Raw genomic sequence first — 22,404 nt, 5'->3', positions numbered from 1 at the left:
TCAATAATTCATCATTCACAATTCTCTTTCCCTGGTGGTGATTATGATCTGGCATAGACATTGTAACCGAAAGCTTATGCTGTACAGCTTAGTATAACTTAAATACTAGAAAAATTAAATAAAACCCAAGAAAGAGGGGATGAGGGCATTGAGACAAGTTGCAATAAGAGAGACTGTAGTTTGTGCAATAACTGTGATTTAATTTTGCCATTGAGAGAGTCCAGCACCTTGAGGGCTCTATGACAGAAATTTATCGATAGAAGCATGGAGGGTGGCAGGCATTTTCCCTGTTTCTCATGATATTAGTTGCAGCTGAGGTTGATCTTGTAACCCGGGTTCTTCCAAACAAAATGAACACAGCGTGCATTTCCATTTTTTGCCCCTTAGAGTCTCTTCCAAAACCACAGGATACCATTTGTCTAGTACCCAATTGAAGGCCAGAATTGATAGAGATAATAATGATAATAATGCTGGGGTTGACCCCCAGCCAGTTGATAAATGCCTCAGTCTCTTCACTTATGGAAAAGCAATGTTGGAAATTATTTTATATACTTCTTAAAAGATCTTAAAAAATTTAGCTCTAATTATTCAGAGTAAATAGTTTAATAGTGCAACATTAATTTTGCTTTTTTTCATTTGTATAATTCCACCCACTTCTATCTCTACTTTTGTAATAATTTTGAAAAAAAAAATCAACCTGCATCCCAGTCATCATGTAAGATACTACTATGGGAGGAATCCAGACTAAGACATGCAGTGACTGTCCTATTTGTCATTGTATTTAAAGTTTTTATATCAACTCCTTATTAATGGTAGTACCTATTGGCTGTTTATTTTCAAATACTCAAAATCATTCACCCTGAATGGGGGGAGGCATTTAAGAAGGGATTTAGATTGAAAACTACAGCAAAAACATTATTTACATGTCCTTATTTTCTGAATAGAATGCAAATAGAAGACTTAAAAAACAATTTCCAATTATATATATAATTGTTAGATGATAGATGATGACAGACAGATGAGAGAGAGAGAGAGAGCGGAAGTGTGCTAAGCAAATTCCAGGAAGGAAGGAAAGGAAGAAACAGTCCTAAAGATATGCAAAAAATAGTGATTAAAGTATTATTCCCTCTTCTTTCTCTTTACCTCTTCCCTCACCACCACTCTCTAATTTCTATTTGATTTATATGCCTATATCATTCTATTCCTCTCCAGATAACTTTTGCTGTTCCTGATCTTATTTATCCTCGCAATAGTCCAATGTGACTTTCACAGCTCAAGTTTTATAACAATTTCTGGTTCAAGTTCACCATGAGTATTTGAGTGACAAATCCTAACTGACAAGAAAGCAAGTCTTCTTGGTCCAACTGTGGATATGAGCAGTGGAGTCCAACATCCTGCTGCCTGCTTTACAGAGTTTAGAAGAGCAGAATCTCATAATATTAGCCTTCTTGAAAAAGAAAATATCAGAAAGGAAGGAAATGATTGACAAAGATCTCTCATAGCAAAAGAATATTCTGTAATTTTGATAGTTATTTGTTTGTATGACTGCAAATGTTAAATAAATACTACAGCATTTACTTCTTATATGCAAGTGATGCCATAGAACAATTAAGAATATTTGAATCTCATTATTTAAGAAAATTTTACCTGGGATCTTATGGGATAACTATATATGTTTTGTTGAATCTTTGTTATATTCCATGAATATAACTACTATGAATGTAAGCCATCATCTTTCATACTGGTATTTTAAAAGAAATCCAGAAAACGGTGTTTGTTGCTGTGCTTATATACATTTAATTTTTAAGAATGTATTGATGATTAGGGCCTCCCTGGTGGCACAGGCGGTTGAGCACCACACTGAGAAGCTGTCCGCAGCCTCTGCAGCACGGGTTCCATCCCAGCTCAGCAGTGTATTTCATCATTCTGCCTGTTCTGCTCCCCGCTCTGTCTCTGGTGAATCCTCTCACCCTTCCACTAATCTGGCTTGTACCCCGGTTCAGAAAGATAGAAAGAAGGAAGGAAGGAAGGAAAGAAAGAATTGATGATTATATTATATATTCAACATAAATATATTTAAATTTAAAATTACAGAAAATATTCAGAAGAAACATAAACATTAGGCTAGAATTTTACCAAAATATAGTACTGAGTTCTTTGAGTGATTCTTGATGTCAACTGAATTATTTTATTTATTTTTTTTTAAAGATTTATTTATTTATTTATATAAGAACCGAGGTACAGGCCAGATGCACAGGTGGGTGAAAGGATTCACCAGAGACAGAATGGGGAACAGAACAGACAGACTGACGAAACACACTGCTGAGAGGAGCAGCGGGTGAGACAGGAAAGGTCTGCCGTGCCATGTGAGACCCTCGCCAGCTGGCTGGGGATCAAACCCGCACTGCAGTGGCTACGGAAAGCTTCACAGTGCTGCGCTCAACTGCCTGCGCCACAAGGGGAGGCCCCAACTGGATTCTTTTAAACCAAAATTATATATGCTTTAAAATGGTTGGCTGAGAAATTCAGATCTACTTGAAAATTAGTACATCACTGTTTCACAATTACTAACTTTCCTGTTTATATTACTGAAAGACCATCAGATGCTGTTATTTATTTATTTATTTATTTATTTATTTATTTATTTATTTATTTATTATTACACAAGGATGACTGATTAAGGGTGCTAGAAGGAAAATGTTTTCCTTCTGGAATTTAATTAGTTTGACTTTAACTCAGAAAAGAGATTCTGCTAGCTGTCAGATACTACTTGGATCTCTAGCTAATTAAAGCTCCCAGGAAGTCTATTAAAATTGTTCAAAAGCCAAGCCCCCTTTAAGCCATTGCCATTCACAGTGTGATGGTGATATTCTTGCTCACATATCTTGTTTATTGTATATATGTTAAAAACGAGCCAAAATATACCATCTACTTAGTTCTGCTCTTTTTCTGGAAAAAGGTTGAAATGCATCAACATTTACTTAATTGGTACACAGGTTGATAAAACAGATGTAAGAACAACTTAGAGTCCTGTCCTCTGGGATGGTTGCCAAGATATTTCAATTTTTTTGTGTTTTCAGAGCACCAGTTATTGCACTTATAAAAATCCCCGTTAAAATGGAAATTATTTACCTGATTTTTCGTATTCAAACTACTATAAATTTAATAATTTGCATCTGCTAGGCTCGAGACATGACAGTATCTATAATGGGATTTTTAAATTTGAGATTAGTTAAGGAAATAAAAGAATTTATTGTCCATGATTAAACTTATTCTCTGTAATAAAATCTAATAAAATAAAGCTTCTTCAATCTACATTTTTACATTTTAGAGTATGAAGTTTGTTCTGTAATAAAAGTCTCTGGTTTCCTCCATGAGAAACAGTGAGAAAATCTTCATAGTAAAGATGAAAATGAAGCTTTAGGGGGCTTCCTTTGTGGCACAAGGGGTTAAGTCTCTGCACTATGAAGCTATCCCCAGCCAATGGGGCATGAGTTCAATCCCAGCCAGGGAGATAACCCACATGGCGCAGCAGACCTCTCCTGTCTTGCCCTCTCTCACCAGGTGCTCCCCCCCCCCAGCAGTGTATTTCAATAGATCTGCCACTTTTGCTCCCCACTTTGTCTCTGATTATCTTCTCACCCCTGGTACCAGCTCTTATATGCATAAATAAATAAATCTTTAGGCAAATTCACACACACACACACACACACACATCTCCAATTTCCCCCCTATTTTACTAGTTCTGCTATATGCTATGGTATTGGCTTCAGACCTTAGTTAGGCACATTGATATGAGTCTTCCTTTTTTACATGCACACACTGAAAGTTCCCTGTTTGTGTACTAGGGCTTTAAATTGATTTATGTGCGAAGCTTCCTGTTCTCCAACATCCTCTGCAGGATGTTGACAGGGAGATATTGTAGCTCTCTTTCTCTCTAAACTTACCACATGGGGCGAACCCAACTGAATCCTGATAACAGACCTCAGCAGGGTCTGATGCAATCCAAAGCCAGAAACCCAAGAAGAACAAGATATATAAGGTATCCTGAAAAAGCATTCCTCGGGTATCTCTCTCGAGACCCCCTCCTCTGTGGGAGCTGTCTTCTCTAATCAATCTCTGACTACTTCTTTTTCACTACCTGGAATCCTGCCTTCCCTTTCCGGCGTCCGTGGTAGCTCCTTCCAGTCTTCAGAAGCTGAACTTCCAAGATCTTGTTTAGGCAGGTGTGACAACCCTCCCCAGTTTCAACAGGACTAGGGAGAATGCCAAGATGTTATTCTTGGATTAAATAACATTCTTATTATTTCTCATTAATTCAGGTAAATGTATCTTCTAAGTTTCAGGTGATCCCAGCCACATCAAGGAAGCTGGCAATAGTTCTGTTTCCAGAACTCTTTTCCCCAAATAAATCCCTCCATGAATTACCTGGTAAGGGTTTTGTTGCCCTGACTGGACCTTAATTATTATACCGATTTACATACTGGTCAATGATATTGGTACACAGAAATGTTTAGGTATTCAAATAATTTTCTATAATACATGTGAAGTGGGAAAATCATGTATGCATCTTTCCAAATTGATATGTATTACCAATGACTCTTGGTTGGTATAACTTTGAAGTCTATTTCTATAATGAAACTTAGAAAACCATTCAGGAAAGACGAATAGAGGACTAGGTGGATACTGGTACAGGTAACAATGTATAAAGTCCAAAATCCCTTTAAATAACCTACAACATTATTCATTATCTGGATTTTCTTCACTTTTTCAGTCGTATTTTAGTCATAGTCAATTTTTCACTCTGTACTTCAGTTGCATTAGACTATTTGTCCTAAAGATGTTCCCCTCTAGGTCTTTTTCTAAATTGCCCTTCGAAGAATTGTTTTGCTAACATTTCACATGATTAATGCCTTCTCCTGCTTTACATCTTGGGTTGATTTCACCTCTGCCAGGAAATCTTTTCTGAAACTCTCAAAACTGTCAGGTGTCCTCATGTTTTCCCACAGTATTATGTGCTTATCTCCATGTAAAATATCTTTGTACTGATTTTTTAAAGTCTATCCCCTTGATTTTTGGTGCTACAAGACTAAAAGTGGATTACAAATTGTTTTAAAACTGAGTCTTATTCATCATTAGATGCTTTGCACTGAACAATACCTGGAAGGCAGTAAACATCAATAAGTGCTTATGGAATGAATGAATGAATGAATGAATGAACAAATGGACAAACAAATGAATGGATAAAAAGCAAAGTAAAATAGGGATCAGGTACAGATTCCATGTTGATATTTTTAAAATAAATTTAGTTGTGACATATATGGTTGTTATATTACAGAATCAACTAAATTGAATAACTATGAAATATTGAAATATGTTATTGATTCTAGAGGTTTTAAATAAAGTTACATGGTCACAGTGATTATAAATCAAATAAGTAGCCAACATAGAAAAGCATATAGATATAAGATATAGTCGTATATATTTTTGCTTGAAAAATTACTTATAACCCAGAAAAACTAGTAGAGATGGAGTCATTATGATATTTCTAAATATGTTTTCTTTGTTTCTATAGTTGAATATAATATGGATTTAGTATGTCTTATAGGTAAAGCAATTATAATAATCTAGAATTTCAGTAAACCAAAGAATGAATTTTACAAGCGTATTTTGGGGGGCAATCTTGATAAGAAAAATCCATTATAATACCACTGGTTATAAAGATATCAAGTATGCAGATATAACTCTATATACATAAAAATATAAATAATGAATCAGGATTATAAAACCCTGAAGTAGTTTATTATTTCACTGTTAATATGAAAGAGAAGAAAATTGGAAATGTCTGTAAAGAGACCTTATTTTTATTGATGATGTTTAAACAATATGGAAGATGTTTGTGACTAATTTTATAGGTATATGTTAATTCATTATATTTCTTTTAAAATCAGTTTAAGTTATAAAAATCAGTAACATTTAATTGTTAAAATAAAGGAAATCAATCATGTTTTTTCTTAATTTTAGCAATTAGAATGTTATTTTTCATTTGTTTCTTAAGTTCTTTCACACTTTAAACACAATTTTCTAGAAAGAAAAATTTCATAAGATACAGTAAACCAAACTTTCAAAAGGTTCTTAATAACTTTTATTGTTGTATTATCCATTGACTGTAAACCCAGACAGCTATAAAGCAGATAATAAATTAACTTGGTTTCATGAGACCTTACTATTTTTGTTAAATGGTCTATTATGTATTATTATTATCTTCAAAATGAACGGTAAAATATATTGTCTCAAATTTCCTTAATATTGATGATACATTTACAAAATAAGTATAAGTTAAACTTAAAAGTATAAGCATACATTTGATGATGAATTATTTTAAAATAAAACTCTATATTTCTGAAGTATGTTTTCAGTGATACGTTGATGATTTAGGACAGTGATTAGTTAATTGAATCTAGATGTGTTTGAGTTAATGAAGACCTTAAGTTGTTTCTACAAATGGTCAAATACTTATGCTGTCAACAAAAGTCATATATCTGAATGTTCAAACTAGTGATATAGATTAATACAAACACATAATTTCCTTATTTTCAACTTGATCTTTCAACTGAGTGCAAGAGCACTTGAAAAAGAGAGAGTTAAAAATAATCTAATTACAGCTTGCCCTGGTTGCATTGACTTGGTTACATTGATTGATGATGGCAACTAGAATTATTGAATCATCACTGATTAATGATCATCTGAATCATTATTGCAGTTTCTTAGGATTGTGAGGTTTTCCTGCAATACACATGAATAATTTTGTTTATATATGTAGGTTTCAAAGTAATGGAGTATCAAGCTAAGAGTAATTTAAAATAGCTATATAACCACAGTATAATATTACAAATATATAATAAAAGTAGCAATAGTTTAAATTATTTCATGTGACTATTAAATGAAACATATTATGAAAAGTTGTAAACTAACCTTATGGGAGCAATATGTATCCTAAGAAATATGTGTTGAGGAGGAATACAGCATATGGCTAAAAACACGAAATTTGGAGTGAGGCACGCTTGAGAATAAGTACTGGCCAAGTCACTTCAGAAACTTGTGATCCGGGGAAATTGATTTACTTTTTTAAGTCATAGTTCATCTGTGAAACTAACAAAATTATTTCTATTAAAATCACTGCTGAAAAAGCAGAGGCAGCGGGGGAAGACGGCGGCGGCCATTCCGCAGCGGGCCTGGACCGTGGAGCAGCTGCGCAGCGAGCAGCTACCCAAGAAGGACATTATCAAGTTTCTACAGGACCACGGTTCAGATTCGTTTCTTGCAGAACATAAATTATTAGGAAACATTAAAAATGTGGCCAAGACAGCTAACAAGGACCATTTGGTTACAGCCTATAACCATCTTTTTGAAAGTAAGCGTTTCAAGGGTACTGAAAGTATAAGTAAAGTGTCTGAGCAGGTGAAAAATGTGAAGCTTAATGAAGATAAACCCAAAGAAACCAAATCTGAAGAGACTCTGGATGAGGGTCCACCAAAATATACAAAATCCATTCTTAAAAAAGGAGATAAAACCAACTTCCCCAAAAAGGGAGATGTTGTTCATTGCTGGTATACAGGAACTCTACAGGACGGCACTATTTTTGATACTAATATTCAAACCAGTTCAAAGAAGAAGAAAAGTGCCAAGCCTTTAAGTTTTAAGGTTGGAATAGGCAAAGTTATCAGAGGATGGGATGAAGCACTCTTGACTATGAGTAAAGGAGAAAAGGCTCGACTGGAAATTGAACCAGAATGGGCTTATGGAAAGAAAGGACAACCCGATGCCAAAATTCCACCAAATGCAAAACTCATCTTTGAAGTGGAATTAGTGGATATTGATTGAAATAGCGTGCTTCAGATCTAAAGACATAAGTGACAATAAAATATGGCCTTGAAGAAATTTAGGTTACTAGTTAGAGCTGGTTACTGTTTTAAGGAGTCAACTAGAATATTCAAGAAGTTAGAACTTGTTTACTTGATCCCCAACTTTTAAGAATTGTAATCCCTTATAAATCCCTTAAGTCTAAAATATTTTACTACAGGTGTGTGAAGTACTGGTTAAGGAGAAATGATTTTCCTGTTACCTCATGTTGTACACTAAAAAGGCTCTAATAAAAATGCATCTAATGTGAAAAAAAAAAAATCACTGCTGAAATAATTAAGTAATCAATGTAATTTTTCACACGTTTAGCTTAAATTTACTAGATATTAACTTTACTAGAGATTAACAATTAAATTTACTAAATAGTAACCTGTAATAGTTAACAGTTAATTTATAACTACAGTATAATTTATAACTACATAAAAAATGTCATTGGACTCAAACCTCAGTAGAAATCTCTCCAGTTATTAATATATCAGTCACTATAGCTAAAAACCCTTAACATTTAAAGAAACACTCTATGAAGACAAGCATTCTATTTGAGTAGATCCCAGAGGGGGTTAGAAAAAGAAGACTATCAAATTGCATTTCCCTAATATATTCTCTCACTCTCTTTCACTTTCTCTCTTCTCCCCAACAATCTTTTACTCTCCTCTCAAACATTAAAATCACTGTTATTTAAAATATATAATTTGAGGGCCTCCCCCGTGGCACAGCGGTTGAGCGCTGGGTTGCGAAGCTGCCCACGGCCTCTGCGGTGCAGGTTCGATCCCCGACTGCTCCCCGGCCACCAGAGGAGGGTCCCCCATGGCGCGCAGACCTCTCCTGCCGCCCACTGCTCCCCTCAGCAGTGTACCTCAGTCCTTCTGCCTGCTCTGCTCCCCGCTCTGGCTCTGGTGAATTCTCTCACCCGCCCGCGCTTGATTCTGACTGTACCCAGTGCATGTATAAACAAAACAAACAAACAAACAAATAAATAAAACATGCCTCTATTAAAAAAATAATAATAAAAAATAAAAATAAAAATATAAAAATATATAATTTGATGTTTTGACATATGTGTACAGTTAAGAAACCATCACCAAAAACAGGATTATGAACATAGCCTTTGTCATTCAAAGATATTTTCTTAGCACCCCTTTGTAATCACCCCCTCAACCCTCTACCATTCCAATATGTAATTTTGTATAATTACAAAAAGTGTAATTATACAGCACCATTCAGGAATCTCAACACTACACTTAAATGTGCTGATTTGTTATCAGGACTTATATGGCTCAATTATTGATTATACTCAGCACTAAGATTTTTACAGAGCTAGAACACCCAAAATTTACAAGCATTTTGTGATGTACACACTTCCACATTCTTCTCCCTCTTGTTTTGCAGAGAATGTACTTTACTCTTCAGCTGTAAGTTAAAAGGACATTTTTTCACTATCCTTTCCTTGCCCAGAGAAGTCCACATAAGTGGCCACATCTGAGGCCTTTATGAAACTGAAACTCACAAACCTGACGATGAAACCAAGTACACCTCATCAATTTTGATGCATATGTAAACAGTTCTAATAAACTGTATGGTACAGTCTGTTCTTCAGATACGTACAACAATGTCATCATTCATTAACATAAAGGACCTCCTGGGGTCTACATTTCCTGTAATTGGCCAAAGTCAATCTTGGGCCCAAGTTCTCTTGGAGACATACATAGCTGAATAATAGGACCTACTGTGTTAAATTTTTCTCATAAATGTGGAATAGATACTCAATGGAATATTACTCAACTGTTAAAAAGGTGAAATAGGGCCTCCACTGATGGCGCAGTGTTTGAGCGCTGGGCTGCGATGCTGCCCACAGCCTCTGCAATGCCAGTTCAATCTCCGGCCGCCGGTGAGGGTCCCACATGGCGCGCAGACCTCTCCTGTCACCCGCTGCTCCCCTCAGCAGTGTACTTCGTCAATCTGCCTGTTCTGCTCCCCCTCTGGCTCTGGTGAATTCTCTCACCCTCCCGCACTTCTGACTGTACCCAGGCTTGTATAAATAAATAAATAAATCTTTAAAAAAAAAGGGTGAAATAATGTAATGTCATTTGGGTTAAAATGGATGGACCTCGATTATGCTATGTGAAATAATTCAGAAATTCAAGACCTATATCAGATTGTTTCATTATCTTATCCATAAATATATCCATATCTTTGGGGAAAAAGTAAAGAAAAAAACATATACTAGTAAAAAAATATCAGACAGTAAAATAAAAATAATGCTTACCAGAGGAAATGGTGGAGCGGAGAGGTGGGGGGAAGGAAGAAGATAGAGAATTGTCAAAAGAAATGTGGTGAAAGTGAGTGAAGCACAGACACATATGGAGCAGTGAAAATATAAACTAAAGTTTATATAGAGAGACATGTAAATGACTGACACATTTAAGTTAAAAATGTAGTCTTTGTTATTTAGCTTATATCAGTCAACATAGTGAGATTCACCCATAACATTATGTTTTGCAACATTTTTTTTTTCCTGTGAAGCCCCTATGGCATGTATTTTTTTTTTTTTTTGTCCTACATTTAGTTGTTGATGAACATTTGGAGAGCTTCCAGTTTTTGACTATTAGAAATATATTTTCTAGGAGTATTTGATTACAAATATTATTTATACAAGTTGTATTTTTTATTGACTATATAAGGGTTAAATGGATGGATCGTAAAATATGTGACTCCACTATATAAACATTTCAAAAATTTTCCACATTAGTTGCAGCATTTTATATTTTTATTAGTAGTGACTGAGAATTCCAGTTACTCTACATCCTCACTGTGATCTAGAATGGTCAGGCTTTTAAATTTTAGACATTTTAATAGTTTATTTTTAACTCACATTTTATATTAACTAATAATGTTGATATAGTTTCATGTGCATATGTGCCATTCATATTGCAAACTTCTCTGATGAAGTATTTAAATAATTTCCTTAGTTTTACTGGTTAGCTTGCATTTTTGTTATTTGTTGATTTTTAAGAAAGATCTTAGACATAGTTACAGTTTACTGTACTTTATGTTAACAAGCACTATAACAGGCATTTTACATTTATTATATTTCCACCCACTAGAACTCCAAGAGGATTGATATATACAACTCCAATAATTTTTGTTGAGATATAACTCAGATATAACCATGGAATTCATTGATTTAAATTTTAAACTCATAGTTTTTTCTCTATAATAGTAACAGAATGAGTAATCATCACCATCATATAATTTTAGCACATTTCATTATCTAAAACTAATCCACATGGTCATTAGAAATCATGCCCCTTTCTCCTCATTCCTAGCCACTGGCAAAGTCTTATTTTCTACCTTTATGGACTTGATTCTTAACAAAAAATGCACATAAATGGAATCCACATATTATATTCAAACACTCAAAATTAGCCAAAATAGTACCCTGATCAGGTGCCCTTTGACCAGCCACTGTACTCATGCACCCGTTCTGCTTGTGTAATAATACACAACCACTTCCTTTTCTGAAAAATTTGCCTTAACTGAATACGAGCTTCCTCATCCAGAAAGTAAACACACTACCTAGGGGAAGCATACAACCAATGATAGACTGGCATAGATGTAAAAAGAGCAGCCATCTTGTCTAAGGTTGCATTTTTGCCTCCAGAGTTGACTGAGGAATCCTTATAAGTTTGGACTCACTGCAACTGAAATTGAGAATTAGTTTAAAACTGTATCCTATTTCCCTCACTCCTTTTATGCTGGGATTGCATAGTCCAATCCATCACATATACTTAAATCTCTATCTCAGGTCCTACTTCTTCAGAACATGAAATAAGATACTAAATCAACCTCCATTTTAAAATATATAAGAAAGAGGGCCTCCCCGTTGGTGCAGTGGGTTGAGCACAATGCTGTGAAGCTGTCTGCAGCCTCTGCAGCGTGGGTTCAATTCCTGGCCAACCAGGGAGATTCCCACATGGCGCCACAGACCTCTCCTGTCTCGCCCGCTGCTCCTCTCAGCAGTGCTTTTGGTCTCTCTGCCTGTTCTGCTCCCCACTATGTCTCTGGTGAATCCTCTCACCCTCCCGTGCCTCTGGCCTGTACCCCAGCTATTGTATAAATAAAAAATCTTAAAAAATAAAATAAAATAAATCAAAATATATAGGAAAGAAAAGCTGATTTAACCAATTTTTATCAGCTATCTTGCTTGGACCAAAGAACGTTAACCAGAAATGTTAATGATTATATAATAAAGCAAGACTAGAGGCAAAGAAAGGTAGAGATAGTATAAACTTCTTCAAGTCATTCTTTTCCATTAGAGAGATACATAAACTTGATTCAAGTGCAAATCATACTTTTTCTTCATTGATCAATTATTAATCTTACTGCTAACCTACTTCATTGTTATGGTTCTGATAATACACAGGTTTCAGAATACAGAATTTTTTGAGGTAAATTATTTTGAGATAAAACATTTCTCAGATTAAAATTTGTTTTCAAGCACAGTCAACTAATAACAAAGAAAACACAATTCTCTTCCCCAGTGAAACAGAAAAATGATGAATACTAGATTAATACCACTTAAGTTCTATTTCTGTTTCTAGTTGAGCCACAAATCACTTGCGTGCCTTTGAATTTAACTTTCATCTGTAAAATAAGAGAAGTGTATTGGTTTGATTTAATTCCAACAAATATTTATTCAGTGTCTATTATACGTTGTTATGGTCTTTTGACTTCAAGATTAAATATGGTAAGGAAAACTGGCTACTGACCTAAGATCAATATAAATTATGTGATAGAGATATTTTTAAAAATTCAGGAGGAATCAAATCAAATGGAAAAATTAATATTGATTGAAGGCCAGTGGAAACTTCAGATGGGGCTCATATCTGAGGTGAACATTGAAAAATGTGTTGAATCTCAATAGAAAGAGAAGGAAGGAAAATTAATGTAGGATTAAGTAACAGTGGAACAAATACAGGCAAACTTCACAAGACATGATGTATTCAGCTACATCTTCAAATGGTAAATATAATAAAAATTATGAGTTTGTGTGTATAATTTTGTATAGATATTAAATTTTATGAAACAACATTTTTGCTATATTTAACATTTTACTCAAATTAAAAAAAAGTGTCATTCCTATTGTCACGAAGAAAAAGACTAGAATTTACAAAATGGAGTATCAACTGATTCTCATGCTCATTTCATCACTATTTGAAATACTTTATAGGGGCCTCCCAGTAGCACAGCTGTTTGAGCACAGCACCGTGAAGCTGTCCACAGCCTCTGCAGTGTGTGTCCAATTCCTGCTGTCCAGGGAGATATCCACATAGTGCGGCAGACCTCTCCTGTCTTGCCCACTGCTCCCCTCAGCAGTGCTTTCAGTCTGTCTGCCTGTTCTTCTCCCCACTATGTCTCTGGTGAATTCTCTCACCCTCCCATGCCTCTGGCCTGTACCCCAACTATTGTATAAATACAAAAATAAATCTTAAAAAAATTGTTAAAAAAATACTTTATAAACTGGTTTATTTCTATATGGGTTGGCCTCCTTAAAATCTATTATAGAAAAAGAACAAAGTCACAAACAATGGATGGACTATTGTAAAGCTTTATAGATCATTCCTGATTTCAGGTGTAGGCATGGAGTTAAGTTTTTCAGAAATTACCCATGTGAAGTTAAAATGTCTGTTTTGTCTATACAATGACAATTGTCTATACAATGACATTGTCTATACAATGCCTTAAAGGTTTAACTGTAAAAGAATAATTTTGAAATATTGTGAATATCATAGACAACTTTAGCTTCATATAACATTATTTTAAATAGTTTTAAATTTTCTTTTAGTTTACTAGTTCAGATAATTTTACAATATGACTCATGTATTACAGCCTCACTTATTGTGTTAGGATGTTAGGTGGTGCCTAGATAGGAGGTTCAGTGAAAATAAATATGTAGAAATGATTTCAAACTATAATCAATATGACTCAAAATTTATCACATAAAATGTTCTTTCCATTGAAATTAATGTAATATAGGTAAATATCTATAATACCATTAGAATATTATATTTCTATATTCCTCCTATTCCTGTGGCCTAAGATACTCCTCAAAATGAAAAATTTTTACTTAAGGCTATCTTATTTCATTTGTGTTTGTTTTATTTAATCTTTATAGGTCCTTGATATGTTTTAATCATATTGAAAAGATCTCTACAGTTAGCAACATCCTTTTTGGTAAAAGTCCCAAGAACTCATTAATACGTTTAACTATCCTTAAAACAAGTTTCCAAGAATTGAAGATCAATGTCAAAGGTCACTTCATATTAAACATATTTCAATGAGTTAAATATGCAGGGACCTACCAGTTTTATAGTTCTAGCTTGTAAAACAGAACAGACAGCACACACACACACACACACAAATTGCCATAGGTGCTCTCTGACAATTCCTGTGGGAAGGCACCAATTTCCTGTAAATTATCAGCACCATAAAATAAATGAGGGTTAGCTGCTTCAGTTAGTATATTTGTAAATACAAAAGCACTGTCACTGAGCAATTAAGGGTTCATCTAAATTCCAGTAATATGTCATCAGGGTTTGGGAGAGAGGAAAAGGCTTTATTGCAATTCTCTCAGAGCCTGGGACTTTCAGATTTAGATTTACCTCGGCAAATAGCCAGCAGAATGGGCTTTTGGCAGGAGGACATTGGGTAAAGAAAACAGAGACAGAGAAATCCCAAATTGGCTGCAGAATATCAGTGGTTGTTGGCTGTTGTGTGCATGTGGGCTGCTGGTCAGACCTTTTCAATGGGTGGACAACCCCATGAATCCTGGCTAGACCAGCTTGTCAGGTTTTCTGTGTCTGGAAAGGCAGAATTGCTTGGAAAGTACAAGTTAGTCCTGGTATTGTGACAAAGAGGGGGATGTAAGTTTTCTGATTTAATTATCAGAATGAAAATCAAGAAGCTGTTACAATCAGTTAATTGCTAAACTATAGGGCAGAAAGAGTGCAGGGTTAGCTTTGGGGTGGGTATCAGATTAGGGGTGATCTTCAACATGACCAAAAACTATTGCCCTATTGTCAGTATCTTTTTCAGTAGGAATGAACAAGAATAAGCATTATCATTCATCTAAATGGCAAGGAATGTGGAGTCTTATGTGTAAAAAGATGATTGGGTTATTTTAGATACTAGCATGCTATCAGTCTTTTATTTTGAAAAGTACCAGTGATTAAGAAAGAGAGGGTTCTTGATTTTAGAAGGAATTATGAGACTTCTTTTAGTCCTATAGGTGTAGGTAACACACAGAAAAAGTAGTCAAAAGCTTCAAGAGGGAATATCAGAGTTAAAATAACATCCGTTTGATTTAGTGACACTCGAACAAATAATGCACAAATAGTGGAGATACTGTTTAAAAAAACACAATTCATCAGATAAATTTAGAGATCTAATTGCTTTTAACTGACTCATGCGTCAGGCAGCAACCCATCTAGGAAGGAAAAAGGTGTTGCCGCAGGGGCTTGTATGAAATATAAAGATTTTATACTAAGGAAAAGAGAAAGATTATTAGAAAAAAAAAAAAACCTTTTGCTCAAGGGAAGAAAAGGCAATCTTACCATGGAGATTACCTTACTAAAGTGATCAGGAAACACAATTGATTGTTCATAGATACAACATTTGGAAGTAATTGAAACTGCAATTCAAATTAGATTAAGTCAGAATGGGGTCCAGGTATGAAAGATTCCTTTTTGTGCTTGTTTTTCTATTTTAAAAAATATTAACATATGTTCATGAGGAAATAAAAAGTCAAAATCCATCCTCTATGAAATTTAACATATAGCTCCACAAATGGCATTTCTTTGAGCAAGGATAGAAAAAATTCAAATTTTAACTAGGAGACCAAATTACCAAAATAAAGGTACAATTTTTCATTTCCAGTCTCAAAAAAAACGTGACTGGTAAAAATAATTTTTGATTCCACTATTATCCAATTAGTACTTTAAAAATCAATATGAATAAAGCTAAGATAAACATAATTAGAACCATGGTATGGGTTTGATTTCATTCTTGAAGACATAGTCAATACATTGAGCCAAAGTACTGATTCTTAAGCAATTATTCTATCAATTATCAGTCTGATTATATTAAATTGCATTGAATTCCCAGGCAAAGATTTCCATACATTTACTCAACCCTAGGAGGAAACAGAGGAAATTCTGAGTCCAAGTGCTATATTATTTAAGATTAAAAATCAGTGACAGATCAGAACAGTTACTGAAAATAGCATTTACCCAGGATGCTTTCCCCATGGAGCATAAGGAACTGCAGTGTTGGCATAAATAACTTAAGTGATTATATTTATTAACATAATGACCTAGCTGAGATCAACCTAGAATAGAAGATGTAGGATATTTATAAATGAAGGGAAAATATATTAATTGGATCATAGAAGCATCAAGCATTCAGTTAAAAAGAAATGCCAGAAAAACCCACCTACCACCATATGCCATAGTCATAGCCCTTAAGCAAGAATCCCAGATTAATGCTTCAAAAACTATAGGTCCATTACAGAGTGTGATATCTGTGACTCTTACAGAGGGTGACCTCTGTAAAAAGGGGAGGTTCCATGTTCTCTGCTCACCAAATGAATGGTGGAGCTGAGCAGTGAGGGCAATCTAGAGAAGAGTTAGAGTAGATACATGGAGCAGAAAGACATGTGAGGACAGTACTGCTTGGATTTGCACCAGTGACTTGAAGGACACAGAGAAACATGGAATTGTGACATACAGACATGCTTAGAAAAGATGTGGGTGAGAGGCCTGTGGGGAGGCTCACAATGGCAGCTTTTAACTTGATTTGTACTTTGATCTTGCTCCTTTCACCTCAGACTTGCCAGGTACCTTCATTCTCTTTCCTATGGTTCCCGACTAAAAGGTGCCTTAGTTTGTGGCAAGCTTTTCGGCCTCTTTGGCCACACTTTAGGCCAATTGTGTTTGACTGGGCATTTACCCAAGGAAGATTGGTAACTTTGGGTGTTTCATTGGGAAACTATTAACCTTTCTTTTTTTCTCTCTGCATGCACAATAATCCTATTAAAGTTCCTTTGTACTGAAGTTCTTCCACACTAAGAGTTTGCTTTTTCTTTATGTAGCAGATGGAAGAACCAATTTAGAGTATATGAGTTTTGGGATCCTGGGTTAGCCCTCAGTCTGTGCATGAAAACAACTAGCTTTATTTATCAACCCTGAAGAAAGAGGTACCAGAAAATAATAGTAAAATAGACTCAGAGATGAAGTAAAGAGAACTCTGGCAGGATATCAGTATTAGAGGTGTTTTGCAGAATCCTTGATACCAAAAAGATGCTGCAGGTGTTTGAAAAGTGGATTGCAAAAGTCATCATTTCCTTAACTTTATCTCCCCCATCTTAGTTTCTGATTTCAGAATGAAAAGGTGTTCTGACAATCTGTCCAATTTTATTTTCTGATCATCACTTCATCTTGGTCTGTTTGAGAAGCCATTGTCCATTCCTAACTATAAATAGCAATCTTCCTGGGCCTCCCTGGTGGCCTAGGGGTTAAGTCTTAGTGTTATTTCCACTATGGCCTGAGTTTGATCCCCGGGCAGGGAGCTATCCACATGGCACAGCAGACCTCTCCTGTCTTGCCTGCTTCTCTCCTCAGCAGTGTGTTGCAGTCACTCTGCCTATTCTGTGCCCTACTCTGCCTCTGGTGAATCCTCTCTCACTCCCCCACCTCTGGCCTGTACCCCAGTTCCTATATGCAACAATTAAAAAAAAAAAAAAACTAGCAACCGTCCTGTGATACCTACATTTAGGCCCACTCTCCTAATTTAAGTTAACATGTGCTCCACACAAGCAACCAAATTTGACTGTCTTTAGCATGGCTGGTCTATATATGACACTTCCTAAGTTCTGATCTTAGATTTCAGTCCCATAAGTCACACAGCCTCTAAGATTGAACAAGCTAAAACTGTTTATTGCCAGTGTTTAAGACTTCCATATTTTGATGGAAGCTTAGAGCACACAATTTAGAAATAAGCAAAATTAAATATTGATGACTGAATTGTATTTCCTCTTTAGGATTAACTATTAACTCAATAAATTATATGCCCTATACCCCCTCCTTGAGCTCAGCCATTAATTGGTTCCAACTACATTCTCAGAAACTTAAAGAATTGCTTTTGTTACATTCCTAACAGAACACCCTGACAGGAAGACCAAATACCTTGACAATTGTCATCCAAACTACTTTCCTCCTAGATGAACCAGAGTTGGAACTAGGGGGAGACAGGACAGCAAAGATAGAAACTGGAGGAGAAAACATGGAGGATTGTCAGTCGTTATAAAAGACCACCAGTCCTTACAGATTAAGACTACCAGATCTTAGAAGTGCTAAAATCACAACAGATAGAAGTCCACAGGGATACCCCGTACCCACCCCCCCCAACAAAAAGCACAAAAATAAAAACAAAAACACTATACAAGGATAACCCTTACTCTGACAAAATTCAGCTCTTTGCCTGACTATGTCTATGCAAGTGTCTTTTTCTTAATAAACCTGCCACTTTCAAAGACAGCTTCTTGCCCTCTAAGAACTGCCCATCTGTGTCTATGCAAATGTCTCCTTTTCCTAACAAACCTGCCCTTTTAAAATGCAGCTTTTGCCTATTTGTGTCTGTGCAAACATCTTTTTCCTTAATGAACTTGCCATGCTGTGATAAACTGCTGTATGCCACTGAATGGGAAATTCTGCCAAAATTTTTTCTCAGAGGGAACCCAGAGTTCCCTTTTACTGAACTTAAACTCCCTACAACAGCTCTTTCCTCACTTCCCACAGATTTCCTGCTACTTTCTTTGTGGTTACTGATGGAATTCCCCCAGAATGCCATTCTAAATCCAAAAGCCTATCGAAATCAGCAGAAAAAAAAATTGCTGAAAGAATAGACATCCTTTTCTTATTCAGAATTTAGAGAAATATTTCTGGAGGAAATTCATGTTTCAATTTGTTTTAAAATACTCATGATTTATGTTTTTTTGGGCCAATTTTGCTTCAGAATCAGGAAGAAGACAAATCATGAAAAGTAGTGTTTCTCCATAAGCCAAAAGTCTAAATGTGTCCATTGTGTAAAAAATTAAATTAAATGCAATATTTAGAATATTGTAACTGTAATAAATTATTTATAATCCAAGTAGATTTATTCAGACCAAAAAAATACTTCTTTCCATATATTTCACTGTAACACACCTCTATGTAAGGCTACTACCTTCTGTTTATGAAAACACAACTGCTTCAACATTCATAAATTAGCACATTTAAAATACTATTTCCTTCCTATATATCAATTATGCATCTTACTTCATTTAAGAATTATAATATTTTTCTACTGAGTCTTTTCAGACACCACTGTTTTAAATTATCATCTCCACTATCAAACTCAGAAGAAATATGGAATGTCCTGTTATACCTCAATATTAAATCCTTATAAAGCTATAATCTTCAATAGCCTATACCAGCTTATAACTTCCATTACTACCCATACACGATTACGATATCATTACTCACTCAACTTTTATTGAAGATTTAAGTATGGCCATGGACATAAAATTTAAAGTGTTTTTGCAAGCAAAGTAGCTGATAAGATCATTTATACATATAGTTTAATGTCCAGAATACAAAATCAGATCATCACTTTCTTCTCAAAATTTCAGAACTGAGAATAACAAATTCACCATTAAAGAAATGTGATTTTTATTAGATAATTAACACTATGTAATCCATTGTATTTTGTCTTATGTTTGACAACAAAGAAACTCAGAATTAAAATCTCTGATTTTTTCCTTAGTACAGATGTACAAATTAAATTTACTTTTTATTCCCATCTATCTTAATTTTGATACTTAGTCTATGGATTTTAATTTTCACTGTGGTTTTGGATTGTTCACTCTATATTTTTATTATAAATTATATGACATACTTTTAAATTTATGCAGACTATACTTTTAAGTCTCACAGTAATTCATATTTCTATTTTCACAGTAAACTGTAGTTAATAGGGTAAGAAGAAGATGACAAATGGAGGTAGAAGAAACATTGCATTTTATACAAGGTAGCCTTTTTATTTAATCTATCAATTAGAATAATTCAAAGAGGATAGGAGTTATAGAGTTATAGTTATAGTTATAACTATATATAGTTATGTATATAGTCCTATAACTATATATATAGTTATAGGAGTTATAGTGGAAAATTGTTTTCTGATAATAACAAGTAGAAATTGCTGCAAATTAGAAAAAGTATATTTGGCATCATGAAAAGAAATTATTATTCAAGTATTAGTTCTCTGAGATAAAGGCTTTTGTCAGTAAGAAAGTCAAAGTGAAAGCACATGAATAATCCTCACCAATGCCATCTTTGCTTAGAGAATCCAAAAACAAATTACTATCATTGAAAATGGTTAGTAAAGGGATAGGGGTTTGATAAAGGAGAAAGCAAGAAACAGAAAAAATGAGGGAAATTAATGCCAGACCAACATTTTTCACAATATAATAAAAACTATTCATGTCAGTGCTAGCAAGCCATCTATACTCATTTTGTAGTTTAATATTTAGTCATTAGCCAGGAAAAACATCTACTTTGTTATCAAGAAGGGTTCCACACCATCATTAGACAGGGGAGAAAAGGCTTTGCAATATTAGAAGGTTGCTCTGGTTTTTGTAGTGGTGATTGTCATTCACATTATAATTACCATCATTTACATTGGCTGAAAATTAGAGGTAAGCTTATGTTTTTCAGAACATATTGTCACAAGCCTAATACAATTTTCAAATATTACAAAAATATGTCACATGCAAACCCCCACCTCGAGAAGGTCTAATTTCTTTCATTTTGGGGAGCACTTTGGTCAGATCTTTCTGGTACATCCTAAAACTTCTATTTCTAGGAGAAATTTATAAGAAAAGATCATAGTTGCTTTAAAAAATGAAATGACAGTGTCCTAGAAAAATGAAAAAGTACAAGTTAAAAAAGAGTTGAATTTTAAAAGTCACATCCAAAGTGTCTAAAAACATTTTTTGTGCTGCTATAATAATAGTGAAGCCCTAGTTATTATGTAACTTCCGCATTAACAAAACAGGTTTTGTCAATGAGTGTATAGACACTTGAATACATTAGATATTTGTAGACCTCAAGACCTGATGACATTTCATTTTGTAATCCAGTGATATTTATATTTTATAAATTCCTGTTTCAAAATTCATAATTTTGTCTATATTTGAAATTTTACACCCAAACATTTCATATTATTTTACTATTTATGTATTATACTGAATAAATCTGACACAGCTTGCACAAATAATTGCTACAGAATTTATGCTTCTATCAATGGAAGAATAGTTTATCTAAGAAAACCTATTCCAGTGAGGACAACTAGAAAATCTATATTTGAAAAAACATGTATCAATATCATCTTGTTACAGGCCAGCAGTTGTGGCTTCTTGAGTTTCTCACTCAAGAATAAGAGGAGGACTTTAACCACAACAGTTGATTTTGAAGTTGAGACTTATGGAAGTGATAGAACAATAGAAAGTTCCAGGGAGATCTCAAGGGTGAGGTTTTCCCCTTAAAAACAATAGCTTCTTCCTTATATAGGCCACAGGATCCTAACCCTAGGGGTGGAAAAAACAGGAGGCTTTGGAATAGACTTAGCAGCTCCAGTAGAACATGCTTCCTCGAGCATAAGATGTTCAGAAGATGGAGGACAAATCCCACCCAGAAGCAGAGATCTCATTATTGTAATGAAGACATGGTCAGAATAAGTTCAAGACTTTTCTCAAGACACATGCATCACCAACTGGGTCTGACTGGTCTGTCTGTGGACCAGCAACTGTTCACTTTGTACTCACCAGACTCTTGCCTAAAACAAAGAAGTTACTAGAGACAGATAGTTAAGTCATCATTTATTGTTTATCACTGTACAATGATCTATATGAACTATTGTTAGTGTTCTTGTTTCCAAGAATATATGCAGAGGGGAAGAAGTAAGAATATCTAAGAAGTCCCCTGTTTCGTGGTTGAATCTAGACAACAGTGAAGATGTCAGGTACCAAGATTACAAAAAGAATAGAAACTAAATAGGTTTTGTTTTTTTCCTCAGGATACTTGGGTACTTGGCAATTCTAAAAGAGTCTTTGAAATATATTTGTTCTTTGATATATATATATATTTCTTTGAGATATAAATATCAGTCTTTGATATATATATATCTCAAAATAATATATATATATGTATGTGTGTGTATATATATATATATATGTATATATATATATATTCATATATATTCATGTGTGTGTGTGTGTATATATATACACACACATGAATATATATGAATATTTTACAGTTTCATGGACAGAGGGGCAAAGACAGAAATGTCTGCCATATATGACAAAGGGCAAATATGACTGTTAGC

The 22,404-nt window shown here is 34.5% G+C and overlaps 1 protein-coding gene across 1 annotated transcript in view; it reads left to right on the top strand.

Annotated features, from left to right (window-relative positions):
* The window catches only part of LOC119236893 (peptidyl-prolyl cis-trans isomerase FKBP3-like), a 45,096-nt gene extending 36,925 nt beyond the window's left edge, over positions 1-8,171 (top strand). Inside the window, exon 2 of the mRNA XM_037500829.1 lies at positions 7,192-8,171. Within this exon, the coding sequence (XP_037356726.1) occupies positions 7,192-7,884 (693 nt within the window). The 3' untranslated portion in view covers positions 7,885-8,171. The remainder of the gene's footprint in view (positions 1-7,191) is intronic.
* Positions 8,172-22,404: the final 14,233 nt, after the last annotated feature.

Source organism: Talpa occidentalis, unplaced genomic scaffold (genome assembly GCF_014898055.3).
Source record: "Talpa occidentalis isolate TD23 unplaced genomic scaffold, MPIMG_talOcc4v2.1 talOcc4.9, whole genome shotgun sequence".
NCBI classification, from domain to species: Eukaryota; Metazoa; Chordata; class Mammalia; order Eulipotyphla; family Talpidae; genus Talpa; species Talpa occidentalis.
The sequence above is the reverse complement of the archived record's forward strand: the minus strand, read 5'-3'. Positions and strand labels throughout refer to the sequence as shown.